Source organism: Hoplias malabaricus, chromosome 6 (genome assembly GCF_029633855.1).
Source record: "Hoplias malabaricus isolate fHopMal1 chromosome 6, fHopMal1.hap1, whole genome shotgun sequence".
Taxonomy (NCBI): domain Eukaryota; kingdom Metazoa; phylum Chordata; class Actinopteri; order Characiformes; family Erythrinidae; genus Hoplias; species Hoplias malabaricus.
Window position 1 is genome coordinate 46438048 of NC_089805.1, and position 16723 is coordinate 46454770.

At 35.3% G+C, this 16723-nt stretch overlaps 2 protein-coding genes and 1 pseudogene across 2 annotated transcripts; 2 read left to right on the forward strand and 1 right to left on the reverse strand.

Moving 5' to 3' along the window:
• Positions 1 to 477: 477 nt before the first annotated feature.
• On the reverse strand, positions 478 to 1389 carry LOC136699271 (olfactory receptor 52B2-like). Its single transcript, XM_066673843.1, has one exon. It carries the CDS (start codon positions 1387 to 1389, stop codon positions 478 to 480), a length of 912 nt encoding a protein of 303 aa, XP_066529940.1.
• A 1706-nt stretch (positions 1390 to 3095) lies between these two features.
• Positions 3096 to 4036, forward strand: LOC136700245 (olfactory receptor 6N2-like; annotated as a pseudogene).
• Positions 4037 to 10339: 6303 nt separating this feature from the next.
• On the forward strand, positions 10340 to 11275 carry LOC136700246 (olfactory receptor 6N2-like). Its single transcript, XM_066675526.1, has one exon. It carries the CDS (start codon positions 10340 to 10342, stop codon positions 11273 to 11275), a length of 936 nt encoding a protein of 311 aa, XP_066531623.1.
• The last annotated feature ends 5448 nt before the right edge of the window (positions 11276 to 16723 follow it).

Genomic DNA, 16723 nt, shown 5'->3' on the forward strand with positions numbered 1-16723 from the left:
GTTACTTAAATTAGTTAGAAAATTGTAAATTTGCATGCGTATTTTATTAACATTTTTGTGGGGCGATAAAATACAATGCATTAAAATGTGGTGCAGAAATTCCCCTTCGTCTGTGGTGGAGAATGACAGAAAAAATTGAGATCCACTGCAATAAAGGCATCTATAAGGGTGTTTCTTCTTCTAATTCAAGCGAAATAACAAATCACACACTTTCTTTTGCACTTGACAAAATGTCCCAATATTTCCAGCTATAAGTCACCACATATCAGAAGCAGAAGTTCCCTTTACTTCCTCTTTAGAATTCTGGGTACCTGAAAATGTGATAATAATTGTTAAATAACATACACCACAGAATTGTCCATATTAAATAATAAAAAAAAGCCTTTATCATAATCCTACAACACATTATTCAACATTTTGAAATGAAAATACATATTTTTACACTTGTAATTAAAATGATAGAACTGACTTCTTTTTTCAAATTATCTGCTTGATTCGGCTCCATATCTCCTGCATTTTCAGTCCATAAATAATTGGATTAATTAAAGGAGGAATAACAAGATTTTCCACAGATATGATCATAGAAAAAATGTGAGGTACATTTCCTTCAAATCTGCTGTTAATCACCTCAAAACAGGTCGTGACAGTGAAAGTGATGAAGATGAAAAGATGAGGGAAGCAGGTCTGTAGAGCTTTCCTTCTGAAATCTTTAGAGTTCTTTAGACACACAGTGAGTATCTGGGCATATGAGAAGATGATGAAGATCACTGGAGGAAACACAGCTACAGTTAAAACAAATAATCCATATATATTATTGATAGAAATATCACCACAGCCTAATTTCACAATGGAGTAATTATTACAGTAAATTCTGGCTAATTTATATTTACACAGATGAAGTCTGGATGTTAATATCATGGATATGCTGTTTTCACAAGAAGGAACAAACCAACAGAGGAACAAGAGCTTTTTAACAGTGGACATTTTAACGAGAGTTGAATATTGCAGTGGTTTACAGATGGACACATATCTGTCATAGGCCATCGCTGTTAACAGAGTGAACTCTGAGGCCCAATATGTGTAAATAACAAAGGCCTGAAATATACAAGCTTCAAAAGAAACACACTGTTTTTCAGATAAAAAATCTATGAGTAATTTAGGATAAAATGCCATCGCTCCACAAAGAGAATTACACAGTAAAGCTGCAATGAATATGTACATTGGCTCATGGAGACATTTGTTTGTGTAAATCACAGAAAGAACAACAGAATTACTAGAAATAATTAATAAGTAAACACAGAGACAGATCAGAAAGTAAACATATCTATATTTCTCCAGTTCTACATGTCCTTCCAGAGTTAAGTAGGTAATGTTAGTACAAAAATCCATGAGTTTAAAAAAAAAAAACTTATCCATAAATAAATAAATATTTTATCTAGCATTTGCATGAGTATGCTTTTCAGACACAACGTATAGCTGTGTATGCACAGTCAGACTGTGGTGAGATTAGGTGTTAAGTGTGCATTCATATATATTGACAGGATCCTTGGGGGTTTGCTGAAAGTCCCACCCTCTGTCCTCAAATTTGCTGATTGTAAAGTGTCTGTAAAGAACGTTCAAAAAAATAAACCCTGTGATTTGTGTCTTAACACGTTTTATATACAGTGATGTGAAAAAGTGTTAGTCCCCTTCATGAATTTTTTTTTTTTGCATGTTTGTCTATGGAAGCAAATCTGTCTCATCAGACTATAAATGGAGAAATATTTCCACCTATGAATTTGTAGCACTGATTTTTTTGCACTGAAATTATGCATCTGAATTTTGTTGCTTTTGAATTTAAGTCTTCAGATTTTCACCTCTGAATATTTTGCTTCGCAATTATGCATCTAAATATAATTGTTCTTGAATTGAATTGCTTTTTTTTGCTCTCTCCTCGTTTTTCTCTTCCTCTGATCAATGTCTTGACTTATCTGTCTCAGTCTTAGTGTAGGTCCCTGTCTCAGTCCTACATTTTTTTCCCTGTCTTTGTATGTATTATTTGTGAATCATATTAGCTTTAGTTTACAGTATCAGTATCAGTACCTGTATCAGTGTTAAGTTTCTACTCCTACTTATTTTGTTTGCATATTTCTTCAGTTGTTATAAGTATGCCCTTGTTTTTGTACATTCACCTATATCTATGTATGGTATAGGTGAGTGTTCTCCCCGTGTCCGTGTGGGTTTCCTCCGGGTGCTCCGGTTTCCTCCCACAGTCCAAAAAACACACGTTGCAGGTGGATTGGCGACTCGAAAGTGTCCGTAGGTGTGAGTGTGTGAGTGAATGTGTGTGTGTCTGTGTTGCCCTGTGAAGGACTGGCGTCCCCTCCAGGGTGTATTCCCGCCTTGCGCCCGATGATTCCAGGTAGGCTCTGGCCCCCCCGCAACCCTAAAATTGGATAAGCGGTTACAGATAATGGATGGATGGATGGATGGTATAGGTGAATGTATATAGTTATGAATGTATAGGTGTATCTATATTTATGTTTTGTCTTTTATAGTTCTGTTTAGTAGTTTCATTTTACATGTTTAGTTTCTTACCTTGTTTTATTTTTTCTTGTCTACTTTCCATTAAATCAGTTTTCATCTATGAATTTGCCTTATTTACCTTCTTGTTCCTTTTCATACACACACACACACACAAACACATTTGAGTCACCAATCCATCTAGCAAAGTGTGTTTTTGTATCATGGGAGGAAACCGGAGCACCCGGTGGAAGGGAGAACACACCAACCAGAGCAGGACTTGAACCCACAAACTCCAGGTTGTCCAGGTCCCTGGAGCTTTGTGACTGTGACAATAACTACTGCACCACCGTGCCACTTACTAAAATTAAGGGGAAAAAATGAAGGGAGTGACATTCAGCAAATCACCAAAGATTCTGTCCGTATGATATATATATATATATAAATTGCATGTGCAACACTTTATCTTATTACAGTGAGACTAAACCTATGTAGTTCATTTCATCTCAACTACAAAATCAAATAGAAATCAATTACTGATTTATATTCTGTACTCTCTTCATGAAAATGTATGGCTAACTTCAAAGACACAGATGGATTCTTTTAACAATGGTACATTTCCGACACTGGGGGGACATGTGGAGTTAGAAAATACAGATATATTTATTTTATAATTACTTTAATCGTCTATGTCTTGATCATATACTTTAATTCTGTTGTTATTTCTGTCATTTACACAAACAAATGTCTCCATGAGCCAATGTACATCTTCATCACAGCTTTACTTTTTAATGCACTGTTTGGAGCCTCTGCTCTTTATCCCAGACTTTTGAGAGATTTTCTGTCTGAAAAACAATTAATTTCTTATCAATCCTGTTTGCTTCAGGCTTTTTGTATTTATACTTATGGTATTTCAGAGTTCAATTTGTTAACAGCAATGGCCTATGACAGGTATGTGTCCATCTGCAAACCACTGCAATATCCGTTTCTCGTTAACATGTCCACTGTTCGAAAGCTCATATTTTTTTCTTGGATTTTACCATGTTGTGAAGTTGGTGGAGGAATAATATTAACCTCCAGGCTTCATCTGTGTAAATTTACACTAAACAGAATCTACTGTGATAACTTCTCTATTGTTAAATTAATCTGTGGAGACACATCTGTAAACAATCTGTATGGACTGTTTGTGTTTACCATTGCAGTTTTTCCACCATTATTCTTCATCATCTTCTCATATGTCCAGATACTTGCTGTGTGTTTAAGGAATTCTAAACATTTCAGAAAAAAGGCTCTACAGACCTGTTTCCCTCATCTTTTCATCTTCATTATTTTTTCAGTTAACGTTTGTTTTGAGATCATTAATCAAAGACTTCAAGGAAATATTCCTCACATAGTTTGCATGGTACTATCAGTGGAAATTTTAATAATTCCTCCTCTCTTGAATCCTATTATCTATGGACTGAAAATGCAAGAGATTCTGAATCGAATCAAGTTATGGATTTCCTGGAAAAAGAGGAAACACCCCGCTCTTTAGAGCAGTTTAGTTTTGTGAAATAATTTTATTAGATTTGCTCAGACAAAACTTTAATTAATATGGGCCAACATTGGCCTTACACTTTATACCATGTGATATACAATTATTTTGTATATATAATTAAATGTGAATGTCAGGGCCAAGATGTACAAAAACAAAGTCACTGTAGAATTTATTGATAAGACCATGCTTGTGTCTCTATGCAATAATTATTTCTTTAGTAATGTTTATGTTACACTGGGATTTTATCCCAATAATAATTATAGAATATGGCAAGAAATCCTGTGATATTTCTTCGGAGTTAGTTTAATAAAATTCATGGTATTTGTTGGTTATTAAAACATCTTCAAATTTATGATTAAGGAGGGAAATTTGGCTGACATCATTAAAGAAAGCTGTCGAAATTTCATTGTGTTTTACTATAAGAACCAAAGATTTCACTAAGGCAAACTTTCATTCATTCATTTATTGTTTGTAACCCTTATCCTTATCAGGGTGGTAGTGGGTCCAGAGCCTACCCAGAATCAATGAATGAATCAGTGAATGAATGAATTTGTAATAATCACAGTACACATTTAAAAACTACAATAGAGTTTCAGAAAAGTGGGGACATCTTTCTGCCTACTTCCACTCCTCCTGAGATTCTAAGCCTAACCAGGTTGTCTGTATGAGGGGAAAACTACAACTCTACAAAGAAGCACAAGAATATTTTAAGAATTTATCACCATATTAGCTAAAAATGATCTGCCATAATCAACATATTTACACAAGAATGTGTTGATCATTTCATTAAAACATCTACCTACATTAGAGAAAGAATATAAAATAAGTAATTGCCATCTTTTTTTTTTTTTTGTAATTAAAAGCCTATGCTATCCATGTTTAAATGCTCTAGTAGGTGACTATGTGAACATGAACATGGTGTTAGCTTTTGAATTTCTTTTTATATATAAATTACTTGACACTTTATCCATTTAAAACACAAAAACCTAGTGTACATCATATCACTGAAACATCTGACTACTTTAATAAATTGTCCAGCTTGAATTCTGTTCCACATTAAATAATCAATAAACGAGGCTTTTGAAAAAGTACTCTTACTATTTAAATTTAGTTAAAAAACACAAACTATGGAGTTTACACCATCAATCTATACATAGGTATCTGTACTTTTATAATTATTCAGAAATGCTTTACATGTTTATGAGGATCTGAACATGTAGTCTTACTGCCGATCTGTGACTGTGACTTGTCAGATGAGGATGGATCAAGTTGAAATGAGGTTCAAAAATATGAACTCCTTCACACTACAGAGAGTGCAGACATGTGTTTGGACATGACAGAATGAAGAAAAAGGTTAAAGAAAAGAAAAAATATGGACTCTCAATGAGGAATAGGAACACACATGAAAAATTTTGCCTACCACCCATCAAAAGTGCAGTTCTGAGCAAAGATTAGCAATCAAAACGGATTGACAGGCTTGTGGCAATGAATGAATGTTTTTTTATCATGGCAGAAGGTGTATTTATACACCTGTCTGTGTTTAACTCTCTAATTATCTGTTTGAGTCAGGTTAACTTGTCTTTGGTCAATGCCCATTGTATATTTTATTTAGTGTTTTGTATGTATATATATATATATATATATTTTTTTTTTTTTTTTTTCTCTGTTCTTAAGCTTCACATTCTTAACCCTATGTAGTCTTAAGCCTTTCAGTCATGTCTGAGGTAACCTGACATGCCTTGATATTTTTACAAATTTCACCTGCCTAAAATGTTTGTTGTACAACATTGTAAATGTTGGGAATGTTTCCAGGAAATGTTCTGAAATTATTTTGGTGCAAGCTCTGATTTATCTCACAGGTGTCATTGTATCTAATTTATTTGTATAGCACTTTTACAACTCAATCTCAATTTACTATAATTCTCTGTGTCCATGAACCCACTGGATCTGTCACCTTTATCTATGGGGAGCATTAACTACCAAAAGATAAACTACACAAATGAGTTTTTAACCTAGATTTGAAGATTGTGACTGTGCCTGAGTCCCAAACATGTTTTGGAAGATCATTCCAGAGTTCTGGGTCTTTATAAGAAAAAACTCTTCCACTAGCTGAGGCCTTCTGAATTCTGGGAACTATGAAAAATCCAGTGGATGCGGAATTTAACAGGCAGCCAATGAAGTGATGATAGAACAGGGCTGATATGTTCAAATTCTCTAGATTTAGTGAGGACCATGGCTGCAGCATTTTTAACTAGTTGAAGTTTTCTTAAATTTCTGCTGATGCATCCTGATGCATACTGCCTATGTGTTGATCAAATGATAAATCCTGGTCAATTATGACACCAAGATAATTTGCTGCTGGAACATGTTTAACTAGAAAGTCAGCAAGATTTAAAATTAAATCTGATAATTTATTTTTGCCACATTTGGACCCAAAAGCAGGACCTCTGTTACGCTATTGTTTAGATGGAGGAAGTTATGCAACATCCAGCCTTTCATGTCTTTTACACAGTCCTCTAAATCCTTTAATCTGTGTTTGTCATCTGGCTTGGCTAAAATATACAATTGCATGTCGTTTGCACAACTGATAATTAATGTCATGGTTTCTAATAACTAGGATTATTTTTTTAAAATTCGAAATCAGCGAGGCCAGACATGCTGAGCAAACTTTAGTGATGGCATTTCCATACTCTATAAGGCTGTCCTTCCAGGCAGAGTGGAACACTTCCAGCTTGTTTGATCACCATTTCTGCTCTAGTTTCCGTGCTGTTTGTTTTAAGGTATGGGTTTTGTCATGGGGTGAGCTTTTACTGTCTCATAATTTTTCTTTTAGAAAATGTGGTACCAGGTATTTTCTAAGTAGTCAGTTAGTACATCTAGTGCCATTGGGTCTAATTGAGTGGGAACTGTGGTTGATAGTTCTGGGAGGTTTTCTATAAATTGTAGGGCGGTAGATTGCATTATTATATGCTTTGTAGAATAGTGAGGGAATGTATATATATTATGGCTAAGACATACCTCATATGAAGTTAGGTAATGGTCTAAGATTGCCGAGGTTTGCGGTAAGATATTCATTTTGTCTATGTTAAGACATAGTGTCAAAACTAATCCTGAAATGTGACTACAGTAGTGTTTAGGCCGAGTTATATATTTTGAGTAATACCAATAAAGTCTAGAACGGAAGTAAATGCCTTTTTTAGTGGGTCATCTGCCTTCTTAAAATGAATATTGATATCTCCTAAAATTATAACTTTATAATTGCATACAGCTAGGTTTGCAGTGAAATCACTTAATTCTTTTAGAAATTCTGAGTAGGGCCCTGGCGATCTGTAAATGTTACATAATAAATATAAGGTTATTTTTTGTGACCAGATTTGTAATAATGGTGGAAAGAACTTTAAAATAAGTAAAGGTGTCACATTGTTTAAAACTGATGTCTAGGTCATTTTGGTAAATTACACATACTCCACCTCCTTTGCCTGATAATCTTGGGCTATGTACATAATTGTAGTCTACAGGGGTGGCTTTATTTAGTGCTGAATATTCATTGGGTCTAACTCACATTTCTGTGAGACAGAAAATGTCAAAATTATGATCATTTATGATATCATTTATTATGACTGCTTTTGAGTTTAGTGATCTTATGTTGAGTAACCCAAATTTTAAATCTGAGGTGTTGCTGCTATCAGATGAATTTGATTTAATATTGATTAAGTTGTTGAAACAGGCTGATTTTGTTTTTCTACATTTAGATTTAATTTGAGGCAAAGACACAGCACTTCAGCACTGCACTGCATTGCATTAGGATGGCACCAGAAAAGATTACAGCATCAGACATTGTCTGGGCCAATTCTCGAATATTACTCTTATTTACCACAGACTGCCGCAGATAAATATCATCGGTCCTTACATGATTGACTATCCACTAGGGATAGTCTAGGGTTGAGCCGTAACAGACTAAGGTGTGTGTTTTGTGATTAATGTATGGGAAATGAATAACTGTAACAAAAATGAAAATGTGGACAAAGTGGATGATTAGGACACAAACAGAAACACAGAATGGATAATGAATAGAATACATATTGTAGATGTGATATATACATTGACACAAACACCGGTGAACTTCAGGATGGCCTTTTGCCGACAAAAATAACAAACAAACACCACACCTAACTGACACACAGACAGCTCTAACTTACCTAAGTTAAACGAAAATGAAACAAAAGACAATGTCTTACCTCACTCCCTTGATATACACAAAAACACACACAAAACCCACTCCCAAAACAAATGGCAGCCAACCCGACTATGGTGAAATGTATACACAGTGTCAAAAAACCTATACAAAAATATAAATCTAGCGTGAGTAACCAAACAGGGGCAAAACAAACGCGTAGTCAAAGTAGAAATGGCACAAAGTCAAAACCAAGAAACATGCAGAATTCAATATACACAACAAAGTCACAAAAGCAAAGAGCACAAACACAGCTCGCTAGCAGAGTTCACACAGGCGTGTTCCAGCTGAGATAACGTACAAGAAACGGTGAAATACAGACCACATGGACTGGAACAGACTGCAGAACCTAGAATTTTATTGAGACAGAGAGGGAGAGAGAGAAAAAACATACACATACACAGCGCAGTGTAACAACAGTCCAAGTTTGTCACTAATGTCCAGCGCTCTGGCTCCCGGTAAACAGCTAACTGTTACTGCAGGCACCCCTAAAGGAGTAGCTAATTTCACGTGTCGATTCTCCTATAACCAAGGCACTTTCAACAGGCTCCTCAGTGAGTGCTTCCCTGAGTGGGTCAAACCTGTTTGACATGCGAATCGGAGGAGCGTGGTGTCCCAGTGGGCTATATGTTGCTTATAATAAAATGATTCCTAGATTACATCTACATCTTGGTACAATATGAAATTAATAGACTTTACTCTCAAATGTTGTATGCAAAATTATAAAAAATATATATTTAGATATCATATTTTATATTTATATCCTGTAAAGTGCCTAATTTATATATTATGGTGCTATTTGGAATGCAGGCTGACCCTGAATAAGTTTTAATTTATATGCTCATACAGCTCTGAGCATATATCATATTTTTGACTCACACCTGAGAGAACCCAACTTTATTCAGACTTACATTTCTGAGACTCAAGAATAAAATTAGCCTCAAAGATTTAGACTTGATATGGACTAACACCTGGAAGATTCAAGAGTCATGCACTTGCATCTGGATTTTTGTGCAAGCTGAGCCTTTCTTAAATGCAATTTTGAAATGATCCCCATCCAGATAAATAAAAAAATGGTTGCATTAACATAACAGTTCTGTAGAGGTAATAGTACCTCTTGAAAAGAGAGAAATGAGAGAAACAGAGGTTTGATCCCACATAAATCCATACTCCTCCTTTCAGTCATTACCCAGAATTCATGACCATAGGTGAGAGATGGTACATAGATTGACTGGTAAATTGAGAATCTTTTCTTTATTACTCAGCTTAATCTTCATCAAAATTCTCTGGTACAGTGACAGCATCACTAGAGGCCTCCTCACACTTGCTTGACACCTCTAACCCTGTACAACTTCTGAGTAGAAAACACCAAACCCTATTGAAAATGTTGGTTCCAGGGCCAACATTGTGTTTAAAGGTATTTCTCTACCTCCTGCACCAGCTGTGGCTCCTTCCCCCAGTGAGCTTACTTCCACCTAGTGGGCAACTTGTGCTCATTTCAGACTCAATTCACACTTGAAAACTAGAGACACCAACCTCAATTCAGATTCACATCTCAGAGACTCAAGACTCAGTTCAAAGTCAGATATAAGAAACATCACTCAGGCTCCCACCTATGAGAGAAAAGACTTTACTTAGATTCTCAACACAGAGAAAATTCAGACATTAGACATTAGAGAGTTGTGTCAGACTTGGAAGACACAGTCTTTCCATTAATTTGCACAAGTTTTGGATCCTAAATTCTCAAGAATTTTTAAATGTTTTTGGTAAAGGTTAATGAATATGATGGATCAGAAACCTTGTTTATATATGTAATTGCATACTGATGCTGTAGAAGTCTGTAATAATTTAGAAGTATGGGAGGACTATCAGAATTCACCAACAACTTGCTCTTTAGATTTGAACATATAAATACACACCACTGCAGTCAGTGCAGATGTAAATTTTCCTCTCTTCACATTCTGACCATTCATCACTAACTACCGCAGAGGAACTCCTATGGACAAGAATTAAAAACATTTCATGAATGACTTCATAATTATTCCTGAATGACTTTGAAAAAACAGATGGATTATTTTAGTAATGGTTCACTCCTGATGCTGGAGGGACATATGGAATTGCAAAAATACAGATATTTTTATTTTGTAATTACTATAATTGTTTATGTGTTGATCATATGCTTTAATTCTGTTGTTATTTCTGTCATTTACACAAACAAATGTCTTCATGAGCCGATGTACATCTTTATCACTGCTTTACTTTTTAATGCACTGTTTGGAGCCACTGCTGTTTATCCCAGACTTCTGAGTGAAATTCTCTCTGAGAAACAGATAATTTCTTATTATTCCTGCTTGATTCAGGCTTTTTGTACTTATGCATATTGTGCAACTGAGCTCACTCTTTTATCAGCAATGGCCTATGACAGATATGTGTCCATCTGCAAACCATTGCAATATTCAACTCTTGTAAAAATGTCAACTGTTCAAAAGCTGATATTTATTTCTTGGTTTCTACCCTTTTGTGAAATGAGTGGAGGAATAATATTAACTTCACAGCTTCGTCTGTGCAAATTTACATTGAAGAGAATTTACTGTGAAAATTACTCTATTGTTAAATTAAGCTGTGGAGATACATCTGCAAACAACCTGTATGGACTGGTCATTTTGAATATTGCCTTATTTCCTCCAGTGATATTTATCATCTTTTCATATGTCAGAATCCTTGCTGTGTGTTTAAAGAACTCTAAAGATTTCAGATTACAGACCTGCTTCCCTCATCTATTCACCTTTATTATCTTCTCTGTAAGCATATATTTTGAAATTATTCACCAGAGACTGGAGTCAGATATTCCACACATGCTGTCTATGGTGATGTCGGTGGAATATTTAATCATTCCTCCTCTGTTTAATCCCATTATTTATGGACTGAAGATGCAAGAGATTCTGAAAAGAATCAAGATGATTATATTGGGAAAGAGGACGCATGCATCTTTTAAAAATTAGATTAGGTTTCATCCTGTACATGATGCTCTTGTTTGTTCAGTTTATTATTTGAAATGTTTTTTAATGATTGACAGTTACATGTACAGACTGATGTTAATGAGCATAAGAAATATACGCATATACAAAATACATGCACACAAGCACTTGAATTAAACATATTATAGTTTTGTTTACATTCTCAAGTCCTGCATATTTGCGATTACGAGTATGAGTAAATGAACACAGTATTGGGAAAATACCCAACAATTGTTGGTATTCATCTCTAATATCAACAATGAAATAATTTACTTTAGAAACAGAACTGAAATAGTAATCCAGATAAAATAATATAGGAAACACTTTATTGATCCTGTAAAAAATTGCACTCATAGCAAGCTCAGAAATCAGGTGTTATCTGACAGCTTGAAGGAGACTCAATAAAAGTGAATTGCACTTTCTCTGCATTGCATTTTAAAGAAATGAGGCAATCCTTTAATTTACACTTTCTTTTTTCTAAAGTGACACATATTAACCAAAGCTAATATGTCATCATATATTTTCAGGGTAAAAAGCATGTTTGAACATTTGTTCTGACTGTATTTATGCCAATGTTTTAATATGTTGAATTTTAAAAAGAAATCACGAGGCACCAAATACAAAAACACTAATAAATCTCTAATCCAGGTCAAAATTGAGCCATTTCAGATTTCATAGTCTCTTGTAACACTTTCCAAAACAATAAAGATTTTCTTGATGCTTTCAACAACACTAACAATATAGAATTGTAAAAATGAATCAGACAATTCTTTAATATTTTTCTTTTTATTATTTGTATTTTTTATGTACAACACTTAAACATACAACAGTAATACTCTTTTCATTTTATTAGATGTTTGTAATAATAATAAACTTTAAATATTGTTACGAATATGCTATAGTGTAGAAAGGCATTTTTGAATGTGTCATAGTAAGACTGAGAGATTCATTTTATGGTGAATGTATGAATGAAGAATATTTACACATTTATAATGATTTTCTACATCTACAAAACACTTTAAGTTTTGTGAAACCTTAAGAGTCACCTAAGCCTCCACCTGGACTCCAGGGGATTCCCGGTGTTTGACTTAATTTGCCACTGTGGTCACATTTGATCTCCTGATCTCGGCTAAGAGCAGATTGACCATCCTACTTGTAAAAAGTGCACAGTTCAAAAGGCATCGTTCATGATGGTATGAGGAGGCAATATTGTACATGCCATGCGTGAAGGCACCGTTAACTCTGAACAAGATATACAGGTTTTGGAGCAACATGCTGACATCCAGACACCTTTTTTAAGCGTTTTTTAGTTCAGTGTAACAAGACAAAGTCACATTCTGCATGGATTACAACAGTACTGTCCTGTATTAAATGAGAGGTACTAAAGGTATTAATGCTCACTGAAAAAAACTGGCACAATACGAAATTTAAAAAATATAACTGAAACAAATATCAAGCAGATGAAATCCTATAACAAGCAAGAACGATAAAATATTTCACTTTAAAAAATACAGCAATTGGTCTCCTCGATTCCCAAATTTTGTGATGTCATTAAATAAAGAAATGATGCAATAGAGTGGTAAATATATGCCTGTCCCAAATTTGGACCATCAAATTGGCATCAAATTCAAAACAGGCAAATATTTAAAAAGTAGCAAACTTTTTTTAATAATTTGCACATTTTTGCATTTTGTTTTTAACTTATATTTTACACAGTGTGCTGGAAATGGGCATTGTAATACATAAAGACAGACTGAAACTCATACACACACGCACCCACCCACAGAAACATACACACATATAAGTTTGATACATCATTTGAACACAGCAGATATCGTTCCTATTTTAGAGGTACATGTTTTTCCTTAAACAGTAAGAAATCACATTCTCTCCCTAAATCATTAGGCACAATTCTAAATTTGTATATGGATGTGCCACTGACTTTCATGGGTCCTCACAATTACTATACTATTATTCGTGTTAAACAACCTGTACTTATGATTTCACTTTAACCCAAATGCCATTTTCAAGAGAAGAACGAATTCTGCAGTTAATCCAGTTGAGAGCTGTTTTAGTTACAATAGAAACAAAAGAGGGTTTGACCCATATCTGTCCATCAGTTACTGAAAAACTCCCCAATGTGAAACTCTTTAAAAATATATAACTGTACACAGCCTGATTAATTCTTACTGCATGACATCTGAGTGAATCTGATTATTGTCAACTTAAGTTAAATTAAGCAAATTGATGAATTATTTAATGTATTATCCTTTTAATTTTACATTATTATTTTTAGAAGGACATGCAGAGCTGGAGAAGTACACATATTTTTATTTTGTAATCACTCTCATTGTTTTCATACTCATCATCTTCTTTAATTCTGTTTTTATTTCTGTCATTTACACACACAAACATCTCCATGAACTAATGTACATTTTCATAATTACTTTACTGATGAACTCTCTCTTTGAGGCCACGGTGCTGTATCCTAAACTTCTGACTGATTTCCTATCAGACAACCAGATGATAGTTTATTAGTTCTGTATGTTCCAAGCTTTCTGTATCAACATGTATGGAGCTGCCGAGTTCACTATTTTATCAGCAATGGCCTATGACAAATATGTGTCCATCTGTAACCCCTGCAATATTTAATTCTTGTCAAAATATCTACTGTCCAAAAATGTTTATTCCTCTGTTGCATGTTACCTGTCTGTGTAAATGGTATCTTAGTAATATTAACTTACAGACTTAAGCTGTGTAAATGTAAGCTGAAAAGAATTTACTGTAGTAATTATGCAATGTTAAACTAAGCCGTGGAGACACATCTGTGAATAATTTGTATGGTGTGTTTAGTTCAAGTCTTCTTGTATACCCTCCAGTGATCTTCATCATCTTCTTCTATGTCAGAATCCTTGCTGTGTGTTTGAATAATTCTAAAGATTTCAGGAGAAAGGCTCTACAAACCTGCTTCCATCATCTATTCTAACTCTTTATTAATTTCTCAGTCAATGCTTGCTTTAAAGTCATTAATATCAGACTGGAGCCACACATTCCTCACATTGTGTCTATGGTGATGTCAGAGGAACATTTAATCATTGTGCCTCTGTTTAACCCCATTATTTATGGACTGAAGATGCAGGAGATTCTGAAAAGAATTAAGATGTTGATTTCCCAGAGAAACAGGAAAGTGTTTCCTGTTAGATCCTGATTTTCTCCTTAATTTAGAACTCTTTAACTGTTGATAGCATTTAAATATCACAGTATGAAGTGAATATATCTAAAAATATTTTATGATGATAATATAAAAAAAGATTAAAGGTATGAGCTCTCTCTGAACTGTTCTACTTATGAATACATAGGGAAAAAATCATTAATCAAAAAAGTATTTGCTGAAAAACTTTACTAAATGTATTATTTTTATAATTAGCTACCATCTACATTTAAGCTTCCAGCGAAACTGTAGAAGTTACTTGATATTTTCAGGATGTCCCTCAAATGTGTGAACACCTAACATGTAACCGAAGATGACATTATTCACAATTATGTTCCAGTAACAGGTTCTACTCTTCTGGTTAGACTTACACTAGATGCTGCTGTGAGATTCTGATATTATTCAGTCACATAGACATTGCTAAGGTAAAGTACTGATATTGGAAAATTAGTTCTGGATCCCAAATGTAGAAACTATACACACAAGCCTACTTCACTACCATTTAGGCCATGGCTGCCATGTAAATCCACAATAACTATACAACACTACTGGAACATTAATATTAATCAAAAGCTCCAAAAGGGACAATGATATGTAAACTGCTGTTTTAATGAAATTCACAAAATTCACAACTTCTTTTCAATGCCCGTAAGTGTGGGTATATTACAATGTACGCAAAAGTAATAGAATACCAGTGAGATCTTAACTAAAACCATTTTTTTAATGAAAACAAAAAACCTGAGGACCTCAGCTCATTTGACCACTCAATGGTACTTTATAGTTCTACAATTACAGACTCTTGTTCAGTGGTGGGCACACTAATGCCAGTGGGCAATATATGGCCGGTTAAGCTGTTTTATGCAGCCCTTTGAGTATTTACAAAATTGTCCTAAAACTGCACTAGATGGCTCACACCAAACAATACTGACCTCCACTAAAGCTGAGTCTATTAGTTCTACAGTGTCACGCCCTTGTCCTGTCATGTCTGTTTTCCCCGCCATGTGCTCTCTCAGCACATGGCTCTGTTTGTTATTGTCCATGTCTCTGCCCATGTCCCGCCTTTGTTCTGCCTCCTTGTCCGTCCTCCTCATTATCTGTTTCAGGTGTGTCTTGTCTGTGTGATGTATTTAAGTCCCTTTGTCTTGCTTCCACATATTGGTCATTCGTTCTAATTCCCAGTCTTGTTGTTTCCTTTCCGAAGTCATGTTGTGTTGCTTCATGTTGCTTGGTCCAGTCTGTCTGTCTCTGTCATTTCCTCGTTCCAAGTCCTAGTATAGTATTGTTTTGTTCCAAGTCCTAGTATCGTATTGTTTCGTTCCTATTCCTAGAATTGTAGTGTTTCTCTACCTATGTCTTGTTATTATTTTCTAGCCTCTGTCTCTGATGTCCCTCCGTCATTGATTCCCTAGTCAGTCTTTGTTTGACATGCTTGTTATAAATAAAAGTCTTTGTGTTGTAGCGTGTGCGTCTGCCTCCGTCAATCCGACTCCGCGTTCTCTTTGTTCAAAGAGACTTTTAAAAATGTACAGGAATCTCTAGCTGTAAAGGTAGGTGATCAACCTGTTACTTTGCTGTCCTTTATGAGAGTTCCCCCAGAATTTGAGGGGACTTAAAACTGTGAAGGTTTTCTGCTTCAATGTCGCCTGAATTCACATGAATTTGTTAAAGTCATATTTATGAGATCCCTTCTCAAAGTGGAAGCATTGCAGTGGGCAGATCAAGTGCTGGGACAGAGAGCTCTGCATCTTACTGTGGAGACTTTTAGTGAACTGTTGAGATTCATTAAGATTCTGAGATTCTCCCAGTCTACACCTGAGGACGGACCCTCTGCTCCCGAGGACTACCCCCTCAGGTCCGGGGACATTTTTTGGTGGTGGGGGGGATTTGAGGGCTGGTGCTGTTAGCCTCAAACTCCTAGACAAAGGACATGAGGCTAACAGGCTTCAAGAAGTCCCACAAGAGTGGCAAGTTTTGTTTTCTGTGCTCTCTCCTGCGCCAGCTCCTTGTGAGTCTAGGTGTATGTGCCCCGGGAGTTGCTCGTTCAGGAGGGGGCATCTGTCACAACCTCGTCCTGTCATGTCTGTTTTCCCCGCCATGTGCTCTCTCAGCACATGGCTCTGTTTGCTATTGTCCATGTCTCTGCCCATGTCCCGCCTTTGTTCTGCCTCCTTGTCCGTCCTCCTCATTATCTGTTTCATGTGTGTCTTGTCTGTGTGATGTAT